At 40.4% G+C, this 20,085-nt stretch overlaps 1 protein-coding gene across 6 annotated transcripts in view; it reads left to right on the top strand.

The window, feature by feature from the left end:
* The first annotated feature begins 447 nt into the window (after positions 1 to 447).
* Positions 448 to 20,085, top strand: part of LDB2 (LIM domain binding 2) — a 225,383-nt gene continuing 205,745 nt past the window's right edge. For 5 of the 6 annotated variants that reach the window (XM_082482117.1, XM_082482118.1, XM_082482116.1 and 2 more), the window contains exon 1: positions 996 to 1,249. In XM_082482117.1, the coding sequence (XP_082338243.1) occupies positions 1,118 to 1,249 (132 nt within the window). In that variant the 5' untranslated portion in view covers positions 996 to 1,117. Of the gene's footprint in view, positions 632 to 995; positions 1,250 to 20,085 lie in introns of those variants that run through there. The other variant, XM_082482119.1, reaches the window with a different exon arrangement.

Here is a 20,085-nt window from a genome sequence, read left to right as displayed (position 1 = left end):
GATCCTGAAAACAGGGACCAGCCTCCCACCTAGCTGCCGCCACCTTTTAAGCCGGAGAGAGCTGCTTTTAAAATGATCCATTTGTTTATCGCGAACGCCCCCCGCCCAAGGGGATTTGCCAGCAGTTGGGGGGGGGGCTTGTTCTCCCACCCGGCTCTTTGTGGGTTTTTTTGGTTTTTTTTTTTAAACATTTTTCGGGGAGGTTTCTGTTAGCATTTGCCTGCTCTCCATTGTGCCAAGGGGGGGTGGGGGTGTATGGAGGTTATTTCTTTGTGCAGCCTCCCCCAGCCATCCCGCCTCCGGTGGCCGCCCCCCCCCCTTTCTGTCCCCCCCCAAAGCAGTGAGGTGCAAACCCGCCTCCCCCCCTACCGCCCCCAAAAGGCACCACCGCCGGGGCTGGGCGAGCGCTGCCGAAGCCCGGCTAGCCCAGCGCGGCCACTGGGAGCGGGCAGAGCTGCGCTGGAGGGAAGCGGGTGACTCACCAGCTGCAAGCGGCGGGGATGGCCGTGGCCTGTGTTTATGTATTTTGTAGTAATCACATTTCTGACATTACCCAAGCGTGCTCCTCGCAGAGGGTGATTGGCTCAGGCAGCTTTTAAACCACCTATATGCTAACAAGCCTTGCTGCCAGGTTCCTGAGGGGTCCTGGCTGGGGGGGGGGAATTAAACCCAAAACCTTAGACCCCTGTCAGGCAGAGGGGGAAAATTATATTTTTTTGAACTAGTCTACAGCGTGGACAGGAAATGACCCCTCCAGAAACTGCTGCTTTAAAAACGAGCGGTGGTGCCTGAAGCTATCCAGTCTCTCTCTCTCTCTCTCTCTCCCCCCCCCCCCCCCGCCCCTCTCTCTGGAGCCTGTGCGCTCCCGCTCCCTCTCCCCCCCCCCCCTCCTCCTCCTCACCATTCCCCCCCCTCGTCCCCGTCCCCGTCCCCCCCCCCGTCTCCTGCTATAGAGGGCTCCCACAGCAGTTCCCAGCCAGTGCGTGCAGCCTGGATGTGTGTGTGTGCGTGTGTGTGTGCGCGCCGCTACTTTGTACTGTGAAGAACACACAGCCCATGTGCTCTGTATGGATGTTGGTGATACTCTGTGTAGCTTGAATCTCTGCAAGCAGGCAAGATGTCCAGCACACCACATGACCCTTTCTATTCTTCTCCTTTTGGCCCATTTTATAGGAGACACACACCATACATGGTGCAACCAGAGTACCGAATATATGAAATGAACAAGAGGCTGCAGTCGCGGACGGAGGTAAGTCCCTCAGCCTTGTTTTCCCCTGCATGGACCGTGGTAGGTTTCAGCCCGAATTCCAGCTGAAGCGTCCCACTAGACAGTACAGTATATGCAGGCACGAACCCTAATTAATTTAGTAGTTTAATTGGGTAATCCCTCATTATGTTTCCACGCAGAGCAACTCTTTGAGGAGATACCAGCTTAGGCTGAAATCTTGAAATTACAGTACAGCACTTCAGGGTTGATTATAATGCTGGTCTCAGGAAATTTCTTTGCCATAGTGTGTTGTTTGCTCGGGATCTGTCCTGCTGGCATTTGCAGCTACAATATTGCAAGGTATCGCTTCAGCTTTTGCACAAAAAATTCAGAAATGTTGCAGGTTCAGGGGGAGAGAGGAACCCTCTCTCTGGTTTTGTTTTGTAAACTCGTTAAAATGAAAAATGAATGACAACAGAAAGCAGGAGCAGAGTTTTAAAAACTTATTCCTAGGCTGCACTTAAAGAACACATGTTCAGGACGACCGACAAATGAAATTCATGTTTACGTTTAGAATGCAGTCGCTTTTAGCGAGAGAGATGGATCAGTTCAGGACTTTATCATATAGCTGTCAAAAGTACCCAATAATGTAAACTACATTCACTGTTGGTTATGCTTTGTATAATCTGTTAGTGGTTTATACAGCCTGGCTTCTACACCCAGATCACCTACCACAAAGAATATGCTGAATGGGAAGGGGAAATACTTTTGTCACTTAAAGCCAAGAAATAGTGGAGGCTGCATCTTGTTATTTGCGAGGTTAAATAAAGCACACTTTTTAGTCTGTTGAAGTGAAAACTGTGTGGACTGAATTAGGCTGCGTTTCTGCCCATGTGCCTGTGCTTGTGCAGCAACCGTTCCTGGTGCTGCGATTTTGCATAGTAGTTTACTAGTGGTGCCCTGAAAACACTTTTAAAAAGTATTAATCTTTTATCGTGAATGGCTTTACACAGAGGCAAATATCTGCCAAATTCGTGCCATGAAGCATGGTAAAGGATCTCAGATTGAGCTGTTTGCTGCATTGTAATTCTTTGAGAGAACATGAGGTTATCATGAAATAAACACACATGCCTGAATTGTCAGCTAAGCTATGGAGAATCTGTGACGTTTAATGTATATGATACAGCTAACGAGATGTGACCTGCTTTCTGATTGGATAACTGCTACGGGGTAACTGCTTTTCTAACACTGTTATCACTGCTAGTCTTAAAACATTGCTGTGGAGTAATCGGTAAATACACTTTGTGCTGGCTAAAAACTCCAAGCAGCTCGTTGCTCCCAAAATCGTGGCAACTGTTTGTCAGTCTTGCCCCAAGTTGTTGGTTGCAGAGGGTCACTGTCATTTAGATAGAGCGAGGGGGGTTAGGGGGTTTATTTGCTACTGTTTATTTGTCAGTGTCTTGCAGCTCTGTTCCTTACATTCCTATACATAATAATGTAATAATTTCTGAGAGTTTTTCAAGGGAAAAGAAGAAATATGTATCATTAAGTGATTCCTTCAGGGTTTTATATACAAGCTGGTCTGAAAAGCTGTCAGTGCTAATTTAGCCTTTTTACATATTATTTTAGCAGCACTTTTAATAATTGACCAGTTTCTGATTGCAGCTCCTTTACAAATGTCACACTAGAAAAGTTTTTGAGGGACTTGTGAAACAAATTCCCCCTCGGGTGTTGCTGAGGTGTGCTGAGTTAGACTTCAGTGCATTTATTTGCAGCTTTTGCTGTGCACATTCACGTGGATTGTTGTGGGCAAAAAGCAATAACCTATTCCTCCTTGCTAGTACTGCCATAGGTTTCAGCAGCATTTTACTTTGACAGACAGTGCTTAGTTAATGAAGGCCTTATGCTCCAGCATTTCTTTTATTTGCTCAGAGTAAAAATACTTTTGCCTTGTGATTGCTCAGTATTTACCTTCTGGTTCTCTGTTTTTTAATTTCTGAGCTCTGTGCTGTAAGCATTGTTTGTTGAAATTTATTTTGTAGCTAGCTTCAGCTCATCTAATTCATCCTGCAATTAAAACACCTTCCTTAATAAAAAAAAAAAAAAATTACTTTCCTGGGACACTTAGAGTGACTAGGTGTGGACAGCCTGTAGAGAATCATGCTGGCTTCTGGGGCAGGTTGGGAGTGGAAGTTTCACATTAATTTTACGCACTTCCAAGCATGTTTGGGATTGGTAGCTGAAGGCTTCTGGAGCATGTATAACCAGCTCTGAATTTTTTGAATCCAGACCGGTGGAGCCCTGTATGTCGTGGAAGGAATGTGCTTGTGCTGTGGGTGATACAGGCTTACTGCATGAACGTTTCTCTTCAGGCAGTCTGTGGAATAATGTAGGCACTGGTCTCTGAAGGAGGCTGCTTGTGCTCTGCGAGCCCCAGGGGGTGGGTGAGCACAAGTAAAGCAGCTTAAGGGGGAAGGAATTACAAAGAAACTCTCCAAAAGACTGGGGCTAGCAAGCTGGCAGATTCCACTTGGACCCAACTTCTGGAGAGAGCCAGTGGCAAGTGAGGACGCGTTAAAAAATGGGAACCTACAGCTCTTATCCCAAATGTATCCTTGGAAAGCCTTTGGGGTTTTCCTATAAAATAAAAATGTTCTTAATAATCTTTTAGAGTCAGATTTTCTGCTGTCCCTTGCAGTGGTGGAAGTTCCAAGGCAGAGCAAAATATACATAACTTAATTAATTTTTACAGAGGATGGGTGGAGAGCCTATGAAAGGGATGTCTCTATGTCATGTCTATGTTTTCTCCCCTCCATCTGCAGAGCCCACCTTTGTAGTGAATTCCTGTAGCTGCTCTCTGGAGCTTGCAAGGAGGTGAGAATGATTCGAAAGAGCAATGGGCTGGTAGAGACACCATTAGGGAATCCACCAGTAAATGCCATTTCTACTCCTGCTGCCCCAGCAGCAGAGTCTACGGTACGTTGGGGGAGGTAGAAGTGTCCTCAAAGTGGCTCTGCGCTTGGGGACCCTCCCTGGGAAATCCACTGCTTCCACTCCGGTTTGTGTCAGCATTGGGCAGAAGGGAATAACAGTCGGTGTGAAAGATGTGCTCCGTGTATTAAGCAGACAAAGTACAGAGTGATAAATAAAGGTCATTTGGATGCAGCATGGCTATCTTTGTTGATCTGGTTTTCTTTGGGAAGGCATGGTAGTCGTGAAAGTAAAGAATTAGCAACTCGAGCCTGTGCTAGATCTGCAAACTTTTGCTCTCCAAACTTCTAACAACTTTATGGGCTCCTCAGGCAGAACCTACAACTGCCTTTTTAAATGCAGGGTCAGTCTTAGGCGAAGAATTCCAATCACACCCAGGCAGGGGGTGGTTTTATGATGTAAGTGCTGGCAAAAGTCCACCACCTAGCTAATTCTTATGTGATCTAAAGTAAATTAGGGAGTCTGTGTACAGGAACACCTTACCTTCCTTAAAAGTTGTTCAAAGAAATCTAATCTGGTAATACTTTTTTCTAAATGGAAATTAGTAAGTGCTTTCTTAATAGTACTTTGGGAGCATCTAGTGCCATTTTGTAAAGCATCAACAATCCTAATTTAAAGAATTAAAATGAATATTTAAATGTTTAATAATCTCTGGCAGATATAAAGATAAATCTTATTTACTTCTATCATAGTTGATTAACTTTCTCTTTAACCAAAATGCAGCTCTTTCCTTGCTCTGTGTGTGATTTTAAGGATTTCATTACCATTCAGTCAGTTTATTATAATAATTTTATATCTGTGTTAGTTTAACATTTCAAGAAAGCAATCCTGTTGTGGCATAATCAGCAGTTTCTAAGGTTCCAGGTAGCAATACGCAACATAGGTAAATTAGCTTAAATATTTTCTCTGTTTTTCATAAAACTCGATGTTTAAAAAAACCCTCTTTTCCTCTTTGATGTTGTAAATCCTCTTCTGTTCTAATTGTTATTCTTTTGAAATTGCTCACACTTAAAAGAAAACAAAAGGTGATTATATCTTGTATATAATTATTTTTCAGTAACGTTACAGCGCGCTGTGGATAGATCACTTACAGTTGCTGACAGTTTAAAGTTTGAGGCATTGCTTTATTGCCAGCAAGCAAAGAAATGTATCGAGCCTTTCACTTGTTTTTTTTAGTGCCCTATATTGTTAGAACTTTTGCATATCATAATATATTAAATTCACCTGTGTCTTTCTCTGTCACTGCAAGAGGTTATGCTTTACATCACCATTATAGGCAAAACACAGCCTTCCTTCTGGCTAAGAGAGCAGTGTTTTAAGGATGACTAGAGAACTTGATCAGTAGCATATTTGTTTTAAAGACAATCAGCTTAATCAAATCATATTAAACTCCTATTAGACTGTATAGTGAATTCAACCAAAGTAGAGATTTCATAATGGAAGAAAATGTAAAGAAAATTAAAAGGAAAATAAAGGAGGATGTTATAATTATTTAAAGGCTACTAAATGAACTGGAAGCTTACACACATATTCATATTCAACCAAATATTTAAAGCAAAGCAAATCAAAGCAAAACAAAATAAATTTCTGCAGTTTAATGGAAGTCTCTTATTTTACTTCCTTACATTGCTATCTGATGAAATAATCTTTTTTTCTTCTTCCTGATGCATTTGTAGTAGATTAGTCATAAAAATCTATGTTGTGACATCACATTTGTTCACATAGCAACTTAGTATCGCAAACAGAGCTCTCGTATTGTGTACATAAGTCTGAGTTTGTCCAATGAGTTTGTTTTGTTGACGGGAAAACACATAAACTTCTGTCTCAAAGTATTTTTGAGGAAATATTCCTCACCCACAAATATACTAATCCTCAGCAATTCTAGGAACACGAGTAAAGTATTTTAAAAGAGTACTTGTAAACCATGCTTTGCTGAAACTTAAAGGTCAGTTTTAAAAGAAAACCCTTGAACTCCTCTAGGCAGACACCGACTTCAGAAGGGATTCAAGGCTCTTCGTTTACTGATTGTCTTTTATTTCGTATAGGTTTTTAATGCCTTTTAAAAATTTCAGTTGCAGCTGTTTTCAATTAAAATTGTTACAAACTAACAATTCTTATGAGGCTGGGGGAGAAAAAAAAGACTCTACTTCCTTTCCATGCTGATCCTTAGCTTACAGTGAGGGATGTCTTGCTGCTTTTTTTCTTTTTCCCGTAAAGTTATAATGTAGAATGTAAACTGCATGCATAAGGAACAGGGAGCTTTTGGGGGCAGGGGCTGGCGAGGGGGGAGAGAGAGTCACTGTGAAAGTGTAAAAATGGATCTCTTCTGCAAATCACTCTGATGCTTACTAGAAAATTTTCTATTAAAAAGCCTTTTCAACCCTTCCTTTTCTCTTTTTCATTTACTCTTTAAACCATAAATCCACTTAAAAAAACTTAAACTCAGTCTTTCCCTGATGTAAACAAGATTTACTATGCAGATCCAGTCTCAAAAATAGAAGCCTCTGGATGGTGAGAAGGAGTGAAATAGAGATCATAACAAGGGCCCAGTCCTGTGCTCTTGTTTAAGCTGGAGTTTTGCCTGCAGTAGGATTGCAAGATCAGATAAAAAAAAATCTTTTGTTTCTGGTATATACACTTTCTTTGTTTACAGAAAAAGGGTATGGGTAGATTGCTAAACTCATTGCAATATTTTTAGCCGGACTCCTCACTTCAAATGGTATTTTTTTTAATCTTTTTGCCAAAAGTTGCGTATCTGCTGTAAACAGGCATTCCAGCCATGCTGATACTTTGTTCGGTTGCTTCCTCCCCAAGAAGAGCTTTCTTTCCTGCACTGTGCTGTGTAAACAGGCCAGCGTATATCCTTAGTTTTGCTGGGTGCTCTTTTCCAAAAGTTGTTTCTGGGCTACTTGAAGCCTCAGAGGGGTGATGCTGGCAGGGACAAGGTTGCCACGAAGTGGCTAATGATTAGTCTCCAAAAAAGACTGTGGTAGGGCAGGGCCTGTTGGCCAGGTCCCAATGATCTTATTTATTAGGCAAAAGAGTAGTGAAAGAAACCCCCCTGAACCCCTGGCTGAAATCTTCTCCCTAGCCTGGTGTCTTTCTTTTCCCCAGTACATTCTTTCTGTGTTTGGTCACTGTTAGAATTTCAGAGAGAAAGCACTTTAAGGTCAGAATAGAGTTTCCATTTCTATTATATTGTGGTGAACAGCCATGCCCTTCTAAACTAAAGCTTGTAAATTACTAATCTAAGCCGAATAGTACACTTGGTACTCCTGAAGTACCTGGGGATCAACTAGAACCACCTGCGGAACATAAACCTGGAGACAGCTCTGGCACTTTCATGCCTTACGGGGCTAGTGAAAAATCACTGACCTGAAAAAATGAGACCTTTGCAGAACTAAACGTGAACTAGGGCTTGGTGGCTTTCTAAGCCTATCACCTCTTCAGGACTCGAGAGTGTTGGTAGTGTAGAGGCTTTGCAAAGGCCATAAATTTTACATGAGCAGGCTGTCCTCTTCATGAGACTTGGGTTGCCTTGGCACCACCTTGCTGTTTATACACCATTGTCAAGAAGACATAATCATGATGAAGCTCCTGGCCAAGGTAGTGTTCCCATCTGCATCATACAGACTTGAAGCATGAGACTTGCAGACTTCTTTTTGAATAACTCTGATAACTACAGCCAAAATATAAGTATCAAACTAGAACTTCTCCCTAAGGTCTTTCTGTTGTCAGTAGTCACATCCGGGTACTTGGCCAGCGCAATCTCACAAACTCACAACTGACATAGTAAAGCCATAACCTTACGTTGGTTTCTAAGTGTACTTAAAATCTACTGCCCGGTTACCTGCAAACTAAATAGTTAGGTTTATGCATCCTTCCAAACAACTAAGATATTACAGCAATGTTCTAATTTATATAATGCGTGATCTGCAATACCTGCTGATACCCATCTTTCCCGAGTCTAAGCCACAGAGTCTGCTTGCCAAGCCTAGTTAGCTGCACAGAAATGTTCAAATCTGGCTGTAGCATTCGTGTGTGTGTTTAAAACGCGAAGGGGGAAATCTAATGTCTGGGTATAGTTTTGCTGTCAGATTACTCATCTGCAGCAGATTCAATAACTGTCCAGATCCTGTCCATTTTACACAACTGCAGACTAAAGCATCCTTCACAACCCAAAAGAATTGCACGGCATAGTTGGATAACCTTATCTTTTGCATTCAGAGGGCAAATGAAACATTATGGGTGTATAAAAGCGATCATATTTGGGAACCCCGAATTAAGGCAGATGCAAGAATAGACCTAATCATAGATCAGCTGTCCTCATTCATCAAAAACTAAATACCTGGGAAAAATAACTGTCCCTTTTGAGTATTTTTCTGTGCAGTCTTACATCACCTGTGCAGTGCACTATTTTTACTTTTCACTTGGCCTTTCAAACATTTGTTTTTTCTAACTGCACTTTTATTAGGTTATTTTCTAAAGTAGTAAATTGAGAAAATTATGACTTCCGGTACATTGCACATTTAAAGTATTTCATGTACCTTATTGTGATTCTTGTTCCAGTTGTGTAGTTTTGCTTCATCCATTAGCAGAAGATTGTATGAGAGAAAGAGTTGCCATCTGTCCTAGAGCAGGTTACAAAGAGATTTCTGAAATATTAATGACCACATTATACAGAAAGAAATATTCTAGCTCTTTAAATACAGTAGTCACATGGAGAGAAAAAAATGCTCAGAAAACAAGAAAGTAAATAGAGTGAAACTTTTTAGTTTTATTGTTGTTTAGGCTAAAGCACTCTCGCCACACTCCATCCCTCAGGAAAGCAGTCAGCAGCACCGGCATTCCTAACCATCTCTTCTTCTGTAGGCTAGAGATCCTCCAGCTTCAGGTGACGTTGGCAAGGCAGGCATGAAACCTGCTTTGCCGCTATGTTTGCAACCAGGATAGCATTTTACAGTTGAACAAAAGGAGTATGAAACGCCAGCCACCTAGAACACTGTTTTCTTCATGCAGTTTACAAAAGTCTCACGAGTGGGTTATGCGGCAGTGGAAAAAGGCCTACAAGTGTCTGTTTTACTCTGTTCCCCATATTCTGATAGTAACTTGCCTTTTCAGATCAGTATCGTCATCTTCCATAATTCTTGTATCCACTTTAAGTATTAAAAATGTTTCCATATTACTCCGCTTCGCATCACAATAATGTGATCGTGACTAGAAAGTAAAAGAACAGCTGTAAAAGAATTCCTTTAGAACAAATGAAAATTCTTCTTGTTGAAGTTGTTCAGCACCTTGTGGGACCCTCCCTGCCTTTGGTACTCGGCCAGCATTTCCCCACTTCTCTTCTTCCCAGTACCAGGATGTTAAAAACATTGCCAGGGTATAGATTCTATGTAGGCATTTGCAACCATACCACTTGCTGTAGTGGATGAAGGCGATACAATAGGTCTATCACTTCTACCTAGACTTAATCACTGGAGTATCAGTTAACCCTTAGGGTAATTAGGTAATAATGTTGTTGATGCGATTTGAAGTATCATTTTAAGCAATTAGAAGTTCAGATATAATGTGCTGCAATTATGCATTATATAGCCCATCTATCCATTTTACAGAGCAAAAATTACCATATGTTTTGTGGGAAGCTTGGCATTTTGCACTGACTGGGGTTCTGCTTGTATTTACGAGCAGCATGCCTGTAAACTATGGTAATAACTCTTTGAAGGCCACACCTATGCACATTGCTGATTATGTTAAAAAGCATAGGCCTATTTTAATGAATGTGTTGGCATGAATAAGGGGACATGAAAAGCCAACACACTGGGTAAAGCCTCATTACCTGAGTGCAACAAATACTACATGCAAAATTTCCATGACTGTTCACTTGACTTTAACAGTGAATTTGCTTTGGCTATGCTAGTGTTCTCTATGTGTTTCTGTGAATGTTTGATCAATGGAGTTTTATTCTTACAAATAATTGCAGAATGCAAATTTCACTTTGTTAAGCATTCGGGAAAGAAGTTGCTTATTTTATACAGGCTAAGCTGAGACGCAGTGTTTCCTGTTTTGAGTTTCCAAAACCTCCCAGATAGAACCGTGATACTTAGAAATTAATACCCTAGAGAAGAATCTCTGATTGCTTTGCAGTGAGGACTGACTGACTGGTGGCAAAGGGAAAATTACAGGTCAGTAAATATGATGTACGTGCATATTTTTTTTTTGTGGGACAGGATGCTGCTTACCATGCAGTAACTTTAGGAAAATGTAATAAGAAAGAATTGGTGAAAAAATTCAAAGCTTCCTGGCATTTTAAGCTCTAGCTCCATCTGTGCTCATCCAGGCAAGGATGCGAAACAGTAATGCACAATATATGACCGACCGCAGTATATAGTCTTAGCAGATATTGCATGCTTACAGCACCTGCTTGTTATGAAAGACGAGGGAAAATATGTCTTAAATTTGAATAACTAATACATTCAAAAAATTGTTCTAATTCCTAGCAACTCTGGGTAGAATGAAGTGGAATTCATAAAATTTATGATTTGATGTGAATTATTAGCTCAGCTCTTTTCAGTACCTCTTAACACCCTGTCAGGGTTAATAATGCAAAGTAAAAAGATCGGTCAAGATGCCAGCGCACCAAGTACATCTCTTTCCTGACAGTGCCGTAAGATTATTTAACACCCACATCAAGAGCATCCTGAAGCAGCCGAGTTACACCTTGACTGATTGTTTCATCCAAAGGGCTACACTTCTCAATACGTGGCATAGCGGAGACTTCCCGGTACAGAGCGGTGTTAGCACTGGTATGTAACCTAAAGCCACAACCTGCGTGTCTAGACTGACAAGAATCCTACCAGTTGAGCCACTGTGACACCTTGTGGCTTCTGAAGCAACACAAGCGTCTTTTAGAAAACAGGTAAAATCCAGAGGTTAATGGGTGTTGATAAATGCCCTCTCATACGACTATCAACAGAAATCTCTTCACTGGTCTACTTTATTATGTTTCCGAGATAGCGTTAAATTAAGTGGTAGAGGGCTCGTTTCTGTTTGGGGTCCTTATATTATGTATTTTACTGTGAAGTGTCGTAAGATGGGGCATCGTTTCACTAAGTCTGACCTGCTGCTATTATCTCCAGTGCTTGGGTGTTTGCTCATCATTCAGATTATGCTGTTTTGGCTGCAGTACAGAGTAAATATTTTATTTGTTTGCAACCATTAATATGGTTAACCAAAATAACGCTTGAAGGGAGTAAAGTACTTTTTGGTGCTGACTATGTTCAAACAGTAGCAGAGTTAGTGGTAACTAAGATATAGTAAGCTTGTGGCAATGGGCACGCGACTCTAAACCCCTGAATTTGGGGTTATATAGATCAGTGTTTCAGCTGTGGATAATTCTTTACTACACTGAAGCTGTATTTTGCTGAGAAATTCTCAATAAACTTAAAATTGGGCCAATAATGCATGGAGCTGAGAGGGAACCCTGCATCTGTAAAGGCTCAGGACCTCGCAGTGCCTGACACTAGTCTCTTGATTGTCGCGTGCTATGTTTTCAAACAAGCACGTCCTTGTTTTCTTCCATGCTGATCCTGAGCATTTGAGAGTTTTCCTGTAAACTCACGCATTATGGCCTGTAACACTTGCCTTGGCCCTGGCACTTTCAAAAACTTGGCAACAACTGGGCTGAGATGGTTGCTCTCTGTTGCCAAATACTGACTTACTGCTGAATACGCTTCCTTATGATGCAAGGGGTATGCATCCCTCTCTTTTACCTTATCTTCAGGTACGTCCACCATGCTGTCACTTAAACATAATACGTACATGCCCGAACTTGCATTTAACTTGCTGGTGTGGGAGACAGCAGCGGCACAGGGCTCAGGGGATGCAGTCTGCCGTATTTCATGCATAGGTATTTTGATCCTTGGCTGAGCTTTATGCCCTTAAAGTTAGGTGGCTGCTGATGCTCATACACAACACTGTCTTCTTCATGTGTACCGTTATATTTATAATAAGATTCTTGGGGCTGGGGCCACCTTCTCTGTTCTTGTACAGTGCTAGCACGGTGGAGTTCTGGTCTGTATCTGCAGCCTGTTTTTAATACCGTGCCATGTATCGTAACTAACTAAAGGCTAAAAGGAGGTAGTAATATTTAGAATACTTTCAAACCCAAATCTGAATAGACCACATTAATTTTGATTTCACAAATCAAAATGTTTTAATTGATATTAAATGTATTTATGCACTACAAAGAATTATCTGACTAGAAAATACCATAATACTCTAGGTTCTCGGAAGATGGCTGTTTAATGTTATTAACACATTTTGTTACTTCTCAAATAATTCAGCACACCCGTGTAAACCTACTGGCTTTGCCAAGCAAGTACAAATACATTTTAGGGAAGCATTCTGCCGGTTGATTTGTGCATCTGATATTGTTATTAAAGCTATTACTTTTTTGGTGTGATTCTTCACTAGTTTCATGTCAATCGAAGAAGCTCATTCCAAGTACATTTTCTTTTAATGGTGGAAAGACTATCTTATCTTAACTTCCAGGAAAAGCGTATTCTTCTCGATGGGAACTGGGACTGTGGAATATGTATTTATTTCATGAGGATTTTGTATAGTCTTGTAATAAATAAGTTCTTGTAATAAATAAGTAGAGATGAACCAGAGAGGTTGTTCTAGGGAAGAAAGGCAACACTTAATTTTTCTTTTATTGTTTGCACTCTACTGATTTAATTAGCCAGTGAGAACAGACCCACTTTGAATATTAAAAAGACAAAACAACTCCCCCCTCCCCCGTCCCCACATCTGTTGCAGTTTGGAGACTACTTACAGTACCAAAACTACCCAGTGTCTAATGGATTTTGCTTTTTAACTGACATTACCTGTATTTGCTTGCAAATAAATGATGTAGTTATATTTTTTTTATTCTGGTTCTGAGGGACAGACGCTGTTTAAATTGTCATTTTGAAAGAAACTGGGCTACCTTAAGCAAAACTAAAACATTTTTGGTGTTACACAAATGAAGGTAGTCACAGTCTTGGTGCATTTCTGAATGGTGATCTAATAGCAATATCTTAATGATTACCATATTATAGAAACTTTAATCGTTCCTGTGACTGCCTGAAGTTGGAAAGAGTGGAGCCCTGTGCAGGGTTATACATTGGTCAGAAGCAGGAGAGCATAGATGGATAAAACTACTGAAATGATCTCTGCTCTATTTCATTACGCTACTGCCTTCTGCAGTATCAATTAGATGGACTGAATTTCAATAAGGAGGCAAAGCAGTTCGCTGCACCTCTTCTGGGTTAGGCCCACCCCTGCACAGGAGCTAGAGCCTGCTTTCTAATCGCGGTCTAGAATATGAATATTAATGCCTCATTCGGATCGCAGTATTGCAGGACCAAGGGATCCTTGTCCTGCTCAGTGCCTATCTTGTTTTGGGACCTTTCATTGTCTGTGGACGCCAGAATTCCCTTCGCTTTGTTGAATGCTGAATCTAAAGACAGCATTAAAAAGGGTGGATTTTTTCAATAGTTTTTTCTCACCGTTTTTTATAGGTGTATACGAACTACTTTATTAAAATATTTTTCCTGTTGTGAGGAAAGAACTCTCCTAATTTTGCTGAAGGTGGCTTTTTAGAAACAAAATTACCTATCTAATTTTCAAGATTATTATTAGGAAGTATATGAAACTATTAGGACCATGGGAATTTGGATAAACCCACCTGGTGTGCAAATTTTGTTACTAGGATAGCTGCACTAAGCTTGAGAACACTGAGTGTGATTATAAGAGTCAACTGAGAAACATAAATTGAGAGCTCAGCCCAGCAGTCTTTCCCTTCCTTAGAGATTGATGGCACACAGATGCATGATTGCAAATAACGTAGTTTGTGGGCTAATGGTGCTGTTGCAATTTAAAAAAAAACAACCAACCAACCAAAACTTTTTCTCTATCACAAGCTTCCTAGGTTTGTTTCAGCCTGATGTTTTAACTGCAGCTCTTCATCCCCTGTAAAGCTTTCCTGTTTACATCAACGAAAGGAGTGTTTGGCCCTGTATGTGAAGGTGCTAGAAGAAGGTGCAGAAGCTGGTTCAGCAAAAATTTATTTTGTGGAACCTACCTATTCTAATGTGTTAAGCAATTTTAGGTGACTCCCTTCTTAGAGATGAATGTGAGGCACCTTAAAAGGTCTAGAAGGGCATATCCAGCTTTTAAATGTTGTCCATAGTTGGCTATGTGTTAAAACTGTGTGTTCAGGGGCTTAGATTATGTTTGCACTTACCATTTCACAAATACTAAAGGTATAACAGAAAGCATAGTTAAGAACAAGCAGCACTCGCTGTTAAGGAATATTGTGGAGCAAAACAAATAACAGAAAGGTGGTGAAGTTTTTCTCAATCAGAAATTCAGCTGGACAGAAATATATGGCCTATAAATTAGCAGAATATTAGGTAGATCTGGCAGGCTGTATGAAGTACATAATTTAGCTGAACTTATCCACACACTCCTCAAAAGCGGACCCTGAAGCCTACATTGTTAGCTGTATTAATAAATAACAAATTTTGCAAGATTTGTTATTAGGTTTATTCTTCATTTGTTTGGTTTTAATACTAGCCAAAACCAAATCCTGGACATCCATAGTTAATATTTTTCAATGTTTTTCTCCTGCAGCTGCTAGCCTCTACTGCTTTACCGGGAAGGGGAAAGGAGACGATTAAATGAAATTCATAGCTTTTTAGTGTCTGCTCAGCCTGCGATTGGCAGCATGTGGGGTTTGTGGCTGCTGACCTGGCAGACTTACAGCATTTTTATGACGTCAAGTGCACACATCATGGGTCTGTGCAAGCTAAATAGGGGCTTCAAACCCCTCGTCCCCAATTGCTTTCATTTAGGAGACTAAGGACATCTCCCAGTAAAAAGCAGAGCGAAAGAATCGAGCTGCTCCTTACAGTTGTGAACTTGTGTGCTTGGCAGCATGGCCTCAGTCACTGGGCCCAGCAGCTTTTTTTTTTTTTTTTTGTAGACGTTCTTTCTGTATAGTTCTTTATTTGTTTGGTATAGTAAACGATAACTTGCTCCTTTAATAAGTGAAAAATGGATGCAGCTAGCAAATGTGAGTTCTGCTGAAATAAATAGTGAATTCTTCATTAGCTTAAACAGCACCAGCTACCTTAAAGTATGGATTCCTTCAGGTTGTTATTGATATGAACCTTTGAGTTCTTTTGCTAAGAAAATGAGATTGCAATCGTTATCTCTACAAGGTTTTATATATGTTGACAAAACGTTACTGTCTGTTTCACACTCAGTTGCATTTAAAACCTGTGGGTGCATTTCAGGCCATAAAGTAAGTGTACAAAATACAGCCACTTGTGTACATAGTTGTCTCCCTTGCATCTACTTAATGACTTATTTATTTCTAGGAATCGCATTTGAAATTCCCAGACATCTAAACCTTTTTTAACATCAAACTGACCACTGATCTTACAAAAAAAATCATCTACATCAGCACCAACTCAATCATTGACAGAGGCTGGAGGAAATGAAACATCTGGGATCTATTAAGATTTTTATTTATGCTTTTAAATATTGAAATGTGTATTGCTGCTTGCCTTTTATGCTTTGAGCATGAATCCATTAAAGAAAGCTCTCGCAACACAAACAGTTGCATGTTAAAGTGATTTGGGCTAGAAAGCTGGGACCCCACCATGTAATTGTAGAGGACTCACAAGGAAGGTGACGACTGTGGTGAACTCTGGTTTATTTATTTATTGCGGTGACAGAAAGACTTTGCCAGGGTCTTCCCAAACATAACAGACTCTTCAATCCTCGTGTGGCTTCTCACAGAAAAGGTTTCACTGTTGCATTTATCTGCTTTCTATACACTGTGCCTTTGAGGTGCAACCTTGTTGGAGTCTTCAGTGAAAGTGACATTTTCTCATGACCACGCTTTCAAATAATACCCTACTTGCACCCTTGTCGAAGGACATCATTTCTTATTATTAGCTTGCTTTTGTAATCATGTGATATTTTTGGAGGGGGGAAGAGGCTGTTAGCCCAGCAGCCCAGGCCTCATCAGAAGTCGGCCGAGTTTCCACAAGCTAATTCTTGTCATCTCCCCTGCTCTCCTCGGAGCCTGTGGAGGGAGCGGGGCGCGGGGGTGAAAGCCTCCGAGGTGCTCTGTCACCACAGTACCAGGCAGATTGTAAAGATATTGTTAAAGGCAGACGTTTGGGCAACAGGCAGTGCTGCTGCTGGGTTTTCTCAGAGGTTGGTTAAGGAAAGGTCTGAGGTGGAGTGCTGTCGGGTTCTCCGCAAGGCAGCCCTGCACTTGGAAGGGAACGGCCATGTCTGAACAAGGCAACGGTTGTGCTGGGGCCTAAATTTTCCAGACTGCAGGCTCTTGTTGTCGCTTTGTAAATACACTCCTCTGCCTTGCTCCTCTTTCGGCCAAAACACTTAATTTCTAAACTAAAGAATCATGTAGGCTGGTCTCGTTAGCCAAGTGCTTGCAGACGGCCCTCGAGAAGGAGAAGAGCCTGTAGGGCTGCGGCTGTGGGAGTCTCCAGCAGAGCGCAGGCAGTATGGCCGCGCCACCCGTGTGTGGCACCTGGGATTCTCGGCAGCAAAAGCTGAAGGAAAGGCTCATGTTAACTATCAGTAAGTAACTGTATCCTATTCTCACTGGGACCAGTCACTAGAGGGGGTGAGATCTCATGTATTAACCTAGAGTATTACAGGCATTTTGGAGGAAGATTGTAAATCCTATTTATAGTGGCTGGTGGAGAGAGGGGCTCGTTACGAGGTAGCCGTCCTTCAGCTGAGGCCAGGTCCCTTCCATCCCACAGAAACTGTCTTGTAAAATATATTTGGGATTTTGTCTGTGGCTTGCTGATTTTACTGGAGACTCGGAAAACAACATCTGGAAAGAATAAATTGGAAACCATGTCATTTGGGGGAAAGTGGCAGGAAAAAGGATGCACACTTGCAGATAATTGGTGCATTCAAGGTATGCTTCCCATAGTGAGTTTTACCAGGATTTGCCATTCTTTACTCTTGGATTCAGGGAAATAGGAGACTAATACAGTAAATGGTGAAAGGTAGCTTTAGGAAAGGAAAGATTTTTCAGAAGTGACTTGTCCTCAAATATAGCAGTCTGACTGACCATGAACAGAACGAATGTTTAAATACCATTTTTATAGATGGTACTAACCCAAAGGGAATAGTAAAAGCAGAAGGGTTTGCTGATGCAGCGTACTTTTAAAAGGACATTTTGAAATTTGTTGTGACCTCGCATGGAAGATCAAGATTGGATAATATCCTGTAGTGAAGACTTAGTTAACTTCTATTTCCTTGATGAGCTACATTTAAAACTTGCCTAGAATGTATCTAAAAAACTATACTGAAGTATTAACTCAGTGAAACGCTAATGTATTATTTATCAACAAATGTTCACTAGATTACAAAGATTTTAATCAGGATTTCCCTTTGGGTGTTGTCACAATGTACACATGAAAATGTTAGACATGTCAGCATAAAAACTTAAAGAAAAGTCAAGTTAGTTGAAGTTTCACTCAGAACCTCCATTGCTGATACAGGGAACTGCAATGAATACAGATAATTCCACCACTGATTATTATTCAAAAAGCCAATGCTGTGGGTTTTTCCTTTTAAGTGACATTGTAAGCGACATTTGGGGTTTTTTTTATACAAGTTTAAATGAGCATTTCTCGTTCATTTAGAGAGATGCGCAATGTTGTAATAAATGACAACCTAAACTTATGCTATGAATGAAAAAGCACATTTACAAAATCTTGGAGCTAAATTGCAGTGTGGCAATTCTGTGGAAGACTTCACCTCAATGATTAGTTGCAGCACTCTTACTAAATGTGTTCAATTCATTTTTTGTCACTGAGAAATCAAGAAATAGGTAGCTTATTAAAGGCGACCACATCCTTTTATGCAAATTTAATGCACTTGGCAGCTTTATCATGATAAATGGTCAGGATGAGATAGTTCATGATGTATCTCTAATCTCTTCTGTGAAGATGTTCATGTCTTGCACGAAGTAGCCCCTTGAGAGCTCAAATCTTTAGAAGTATGTGGCAGATGGTGATGTCTGCAGAGTGTCATAGATTGCTTTGAAGTTCTTCCAAACGATGCCTTCAGTTAATGTGTCTGAGTTTTTGAAAGTTCTCTTGCTTCATCTCTCCTGTGTTGCCCTCTTCTCTCCTCCATCACATTGTGTCCCCAAGTTGTTTCTCATACTGGGAACACGCACCACATCCTTACAGAGTACATCTCAACTCGCTCCCCAGTCCTGTCATATCTTTGCCTGTAAAGCTGTTCTTCCATTAGGCATCTTGCATATTTTAAGTGCAGTGGTTCACAACAGGAAAACAATAAAACAGAACAAATGTCTTGGAGAAACCTATCTATCATTCATGCTTTGTGTTCAGTTTTTGAGTAAATCCCTGGAACCAACATCAGCACCAGTGTCATGTTAACTAACTCATCAATGTTAATCAATTACCAATATTAATTAGGCCAACTTATCTTTAGATTAGAAACAAGAAGTGGTTCAGTTTTAATGCTGCTGCAGGGAGTCTGAAGGAACTCACAAAATCAAAAATGATGCAAAGCTTTTGAAAATCAAAACCTAATTCATGGGAATACAGCTAATGAAATAGATACAATAGAAAAGCATAAAATAATACCAGTTACAGATCTGAACACCTGTATGTTTTCAGAGCTGAATACTTTCACCTTTTTTCAGTTTGCGTTTGTTGATCTGAGTTTGGGCGGGCTTTTTTTCTGAAATCAAGTACCAAATTTCATGTGATTTTTTTTTTTTATACCTGTCATGTTCCCTTTGTAAGTTCACATTTTAGAATCACTCTCCTTAAGTATTTCTGTTACCATCTTCACTATACATAATCATTTGTGCAATAATTGGTAATATTTAGTTAAGTATACATAAATTTTTAATGTCCAGGATTTTTTTGGCATTACTTCTCTCTCAAATGCAATTCCCACAACTTGATCCCTTTTAAATATCTGTATTTTTAATGTTTTTTCCAATCATGGCCTACTGATTCCTACTAAAACCATTGAAAAAATTTATTAATATTTCAAGTAATAGTTTCATAATTACTGTGCTATTCCTCATTCTACTGTATGCTGTGTAACAAAGCATAGCTTCTGTTAAGACTAAGACCTAAATGTTTCTGTTTGCATCACACTTTCTTTTACTGTTTAAATCATCCTTGAAGGCTTTTTTCTTCTTTCACATGCAGGAGCCATGGCTAACCATGCTGTGATACTGAGTTGATTTTAAAAGGGAGAGGGCCAATAAGCTGTGTATTCTGAGATGCGATACAAGGAAAATTCAGGGAAGTCATTAGCTTCTGTGATTAGTCTGGTTTAAAAATTCTTGATTTTTGAGTTTGTACTCACAACCCTCAATCTATGACGTTAACTAACCCCTGCTTGGACTGTTGGATTTCTTTTTTATGAGGCATCAGTAATTAAATGTTGCAGGCACATTAGTGCATCTCCATCAAAATAAGTTTTAGGTTCTTGTTATTATGATTTGAAAACATTAGAGTTTCATATCACAACATAGCTGTTAAAAAAAAAAAAAAAACCAAAACAACGAAACACCACCACCCTGAAAAACAGTACCACAGACCTGACTCAGCTGTCTGTGATCTAGAAAGGGGTATTAAAGACATGTAAAATCTTCTTGTTAAAATTCTGCTCATGAGTTAAGGAAAAGACTGTGGTGACTTTTCTGTCTCTGTGACGTTCCTTTTTTTGCTGGTTATTGCTATCGCATGTCATCCCAAGGTGATCTATAGAATCACTTGGAATGATTCTAGATT

The sequence above is a fragment of the Vanellus vanellus genome (genome assembly GCF_965231255.1).
Source record: "Vanellus vanellus genome assembly, chromosome: 4".
Lineage (NCBI taxonomy): Eukaryota > Metazoa > Chordata > Aves > Charadriiformes > Charadriidae > Vanellus > Vanellus vanellus.
The sequence above is the reverse complement of the archived record's forward strand: the minus strand, read 5'-3'. Positions and strand labels throughout refer to the sequence as shown.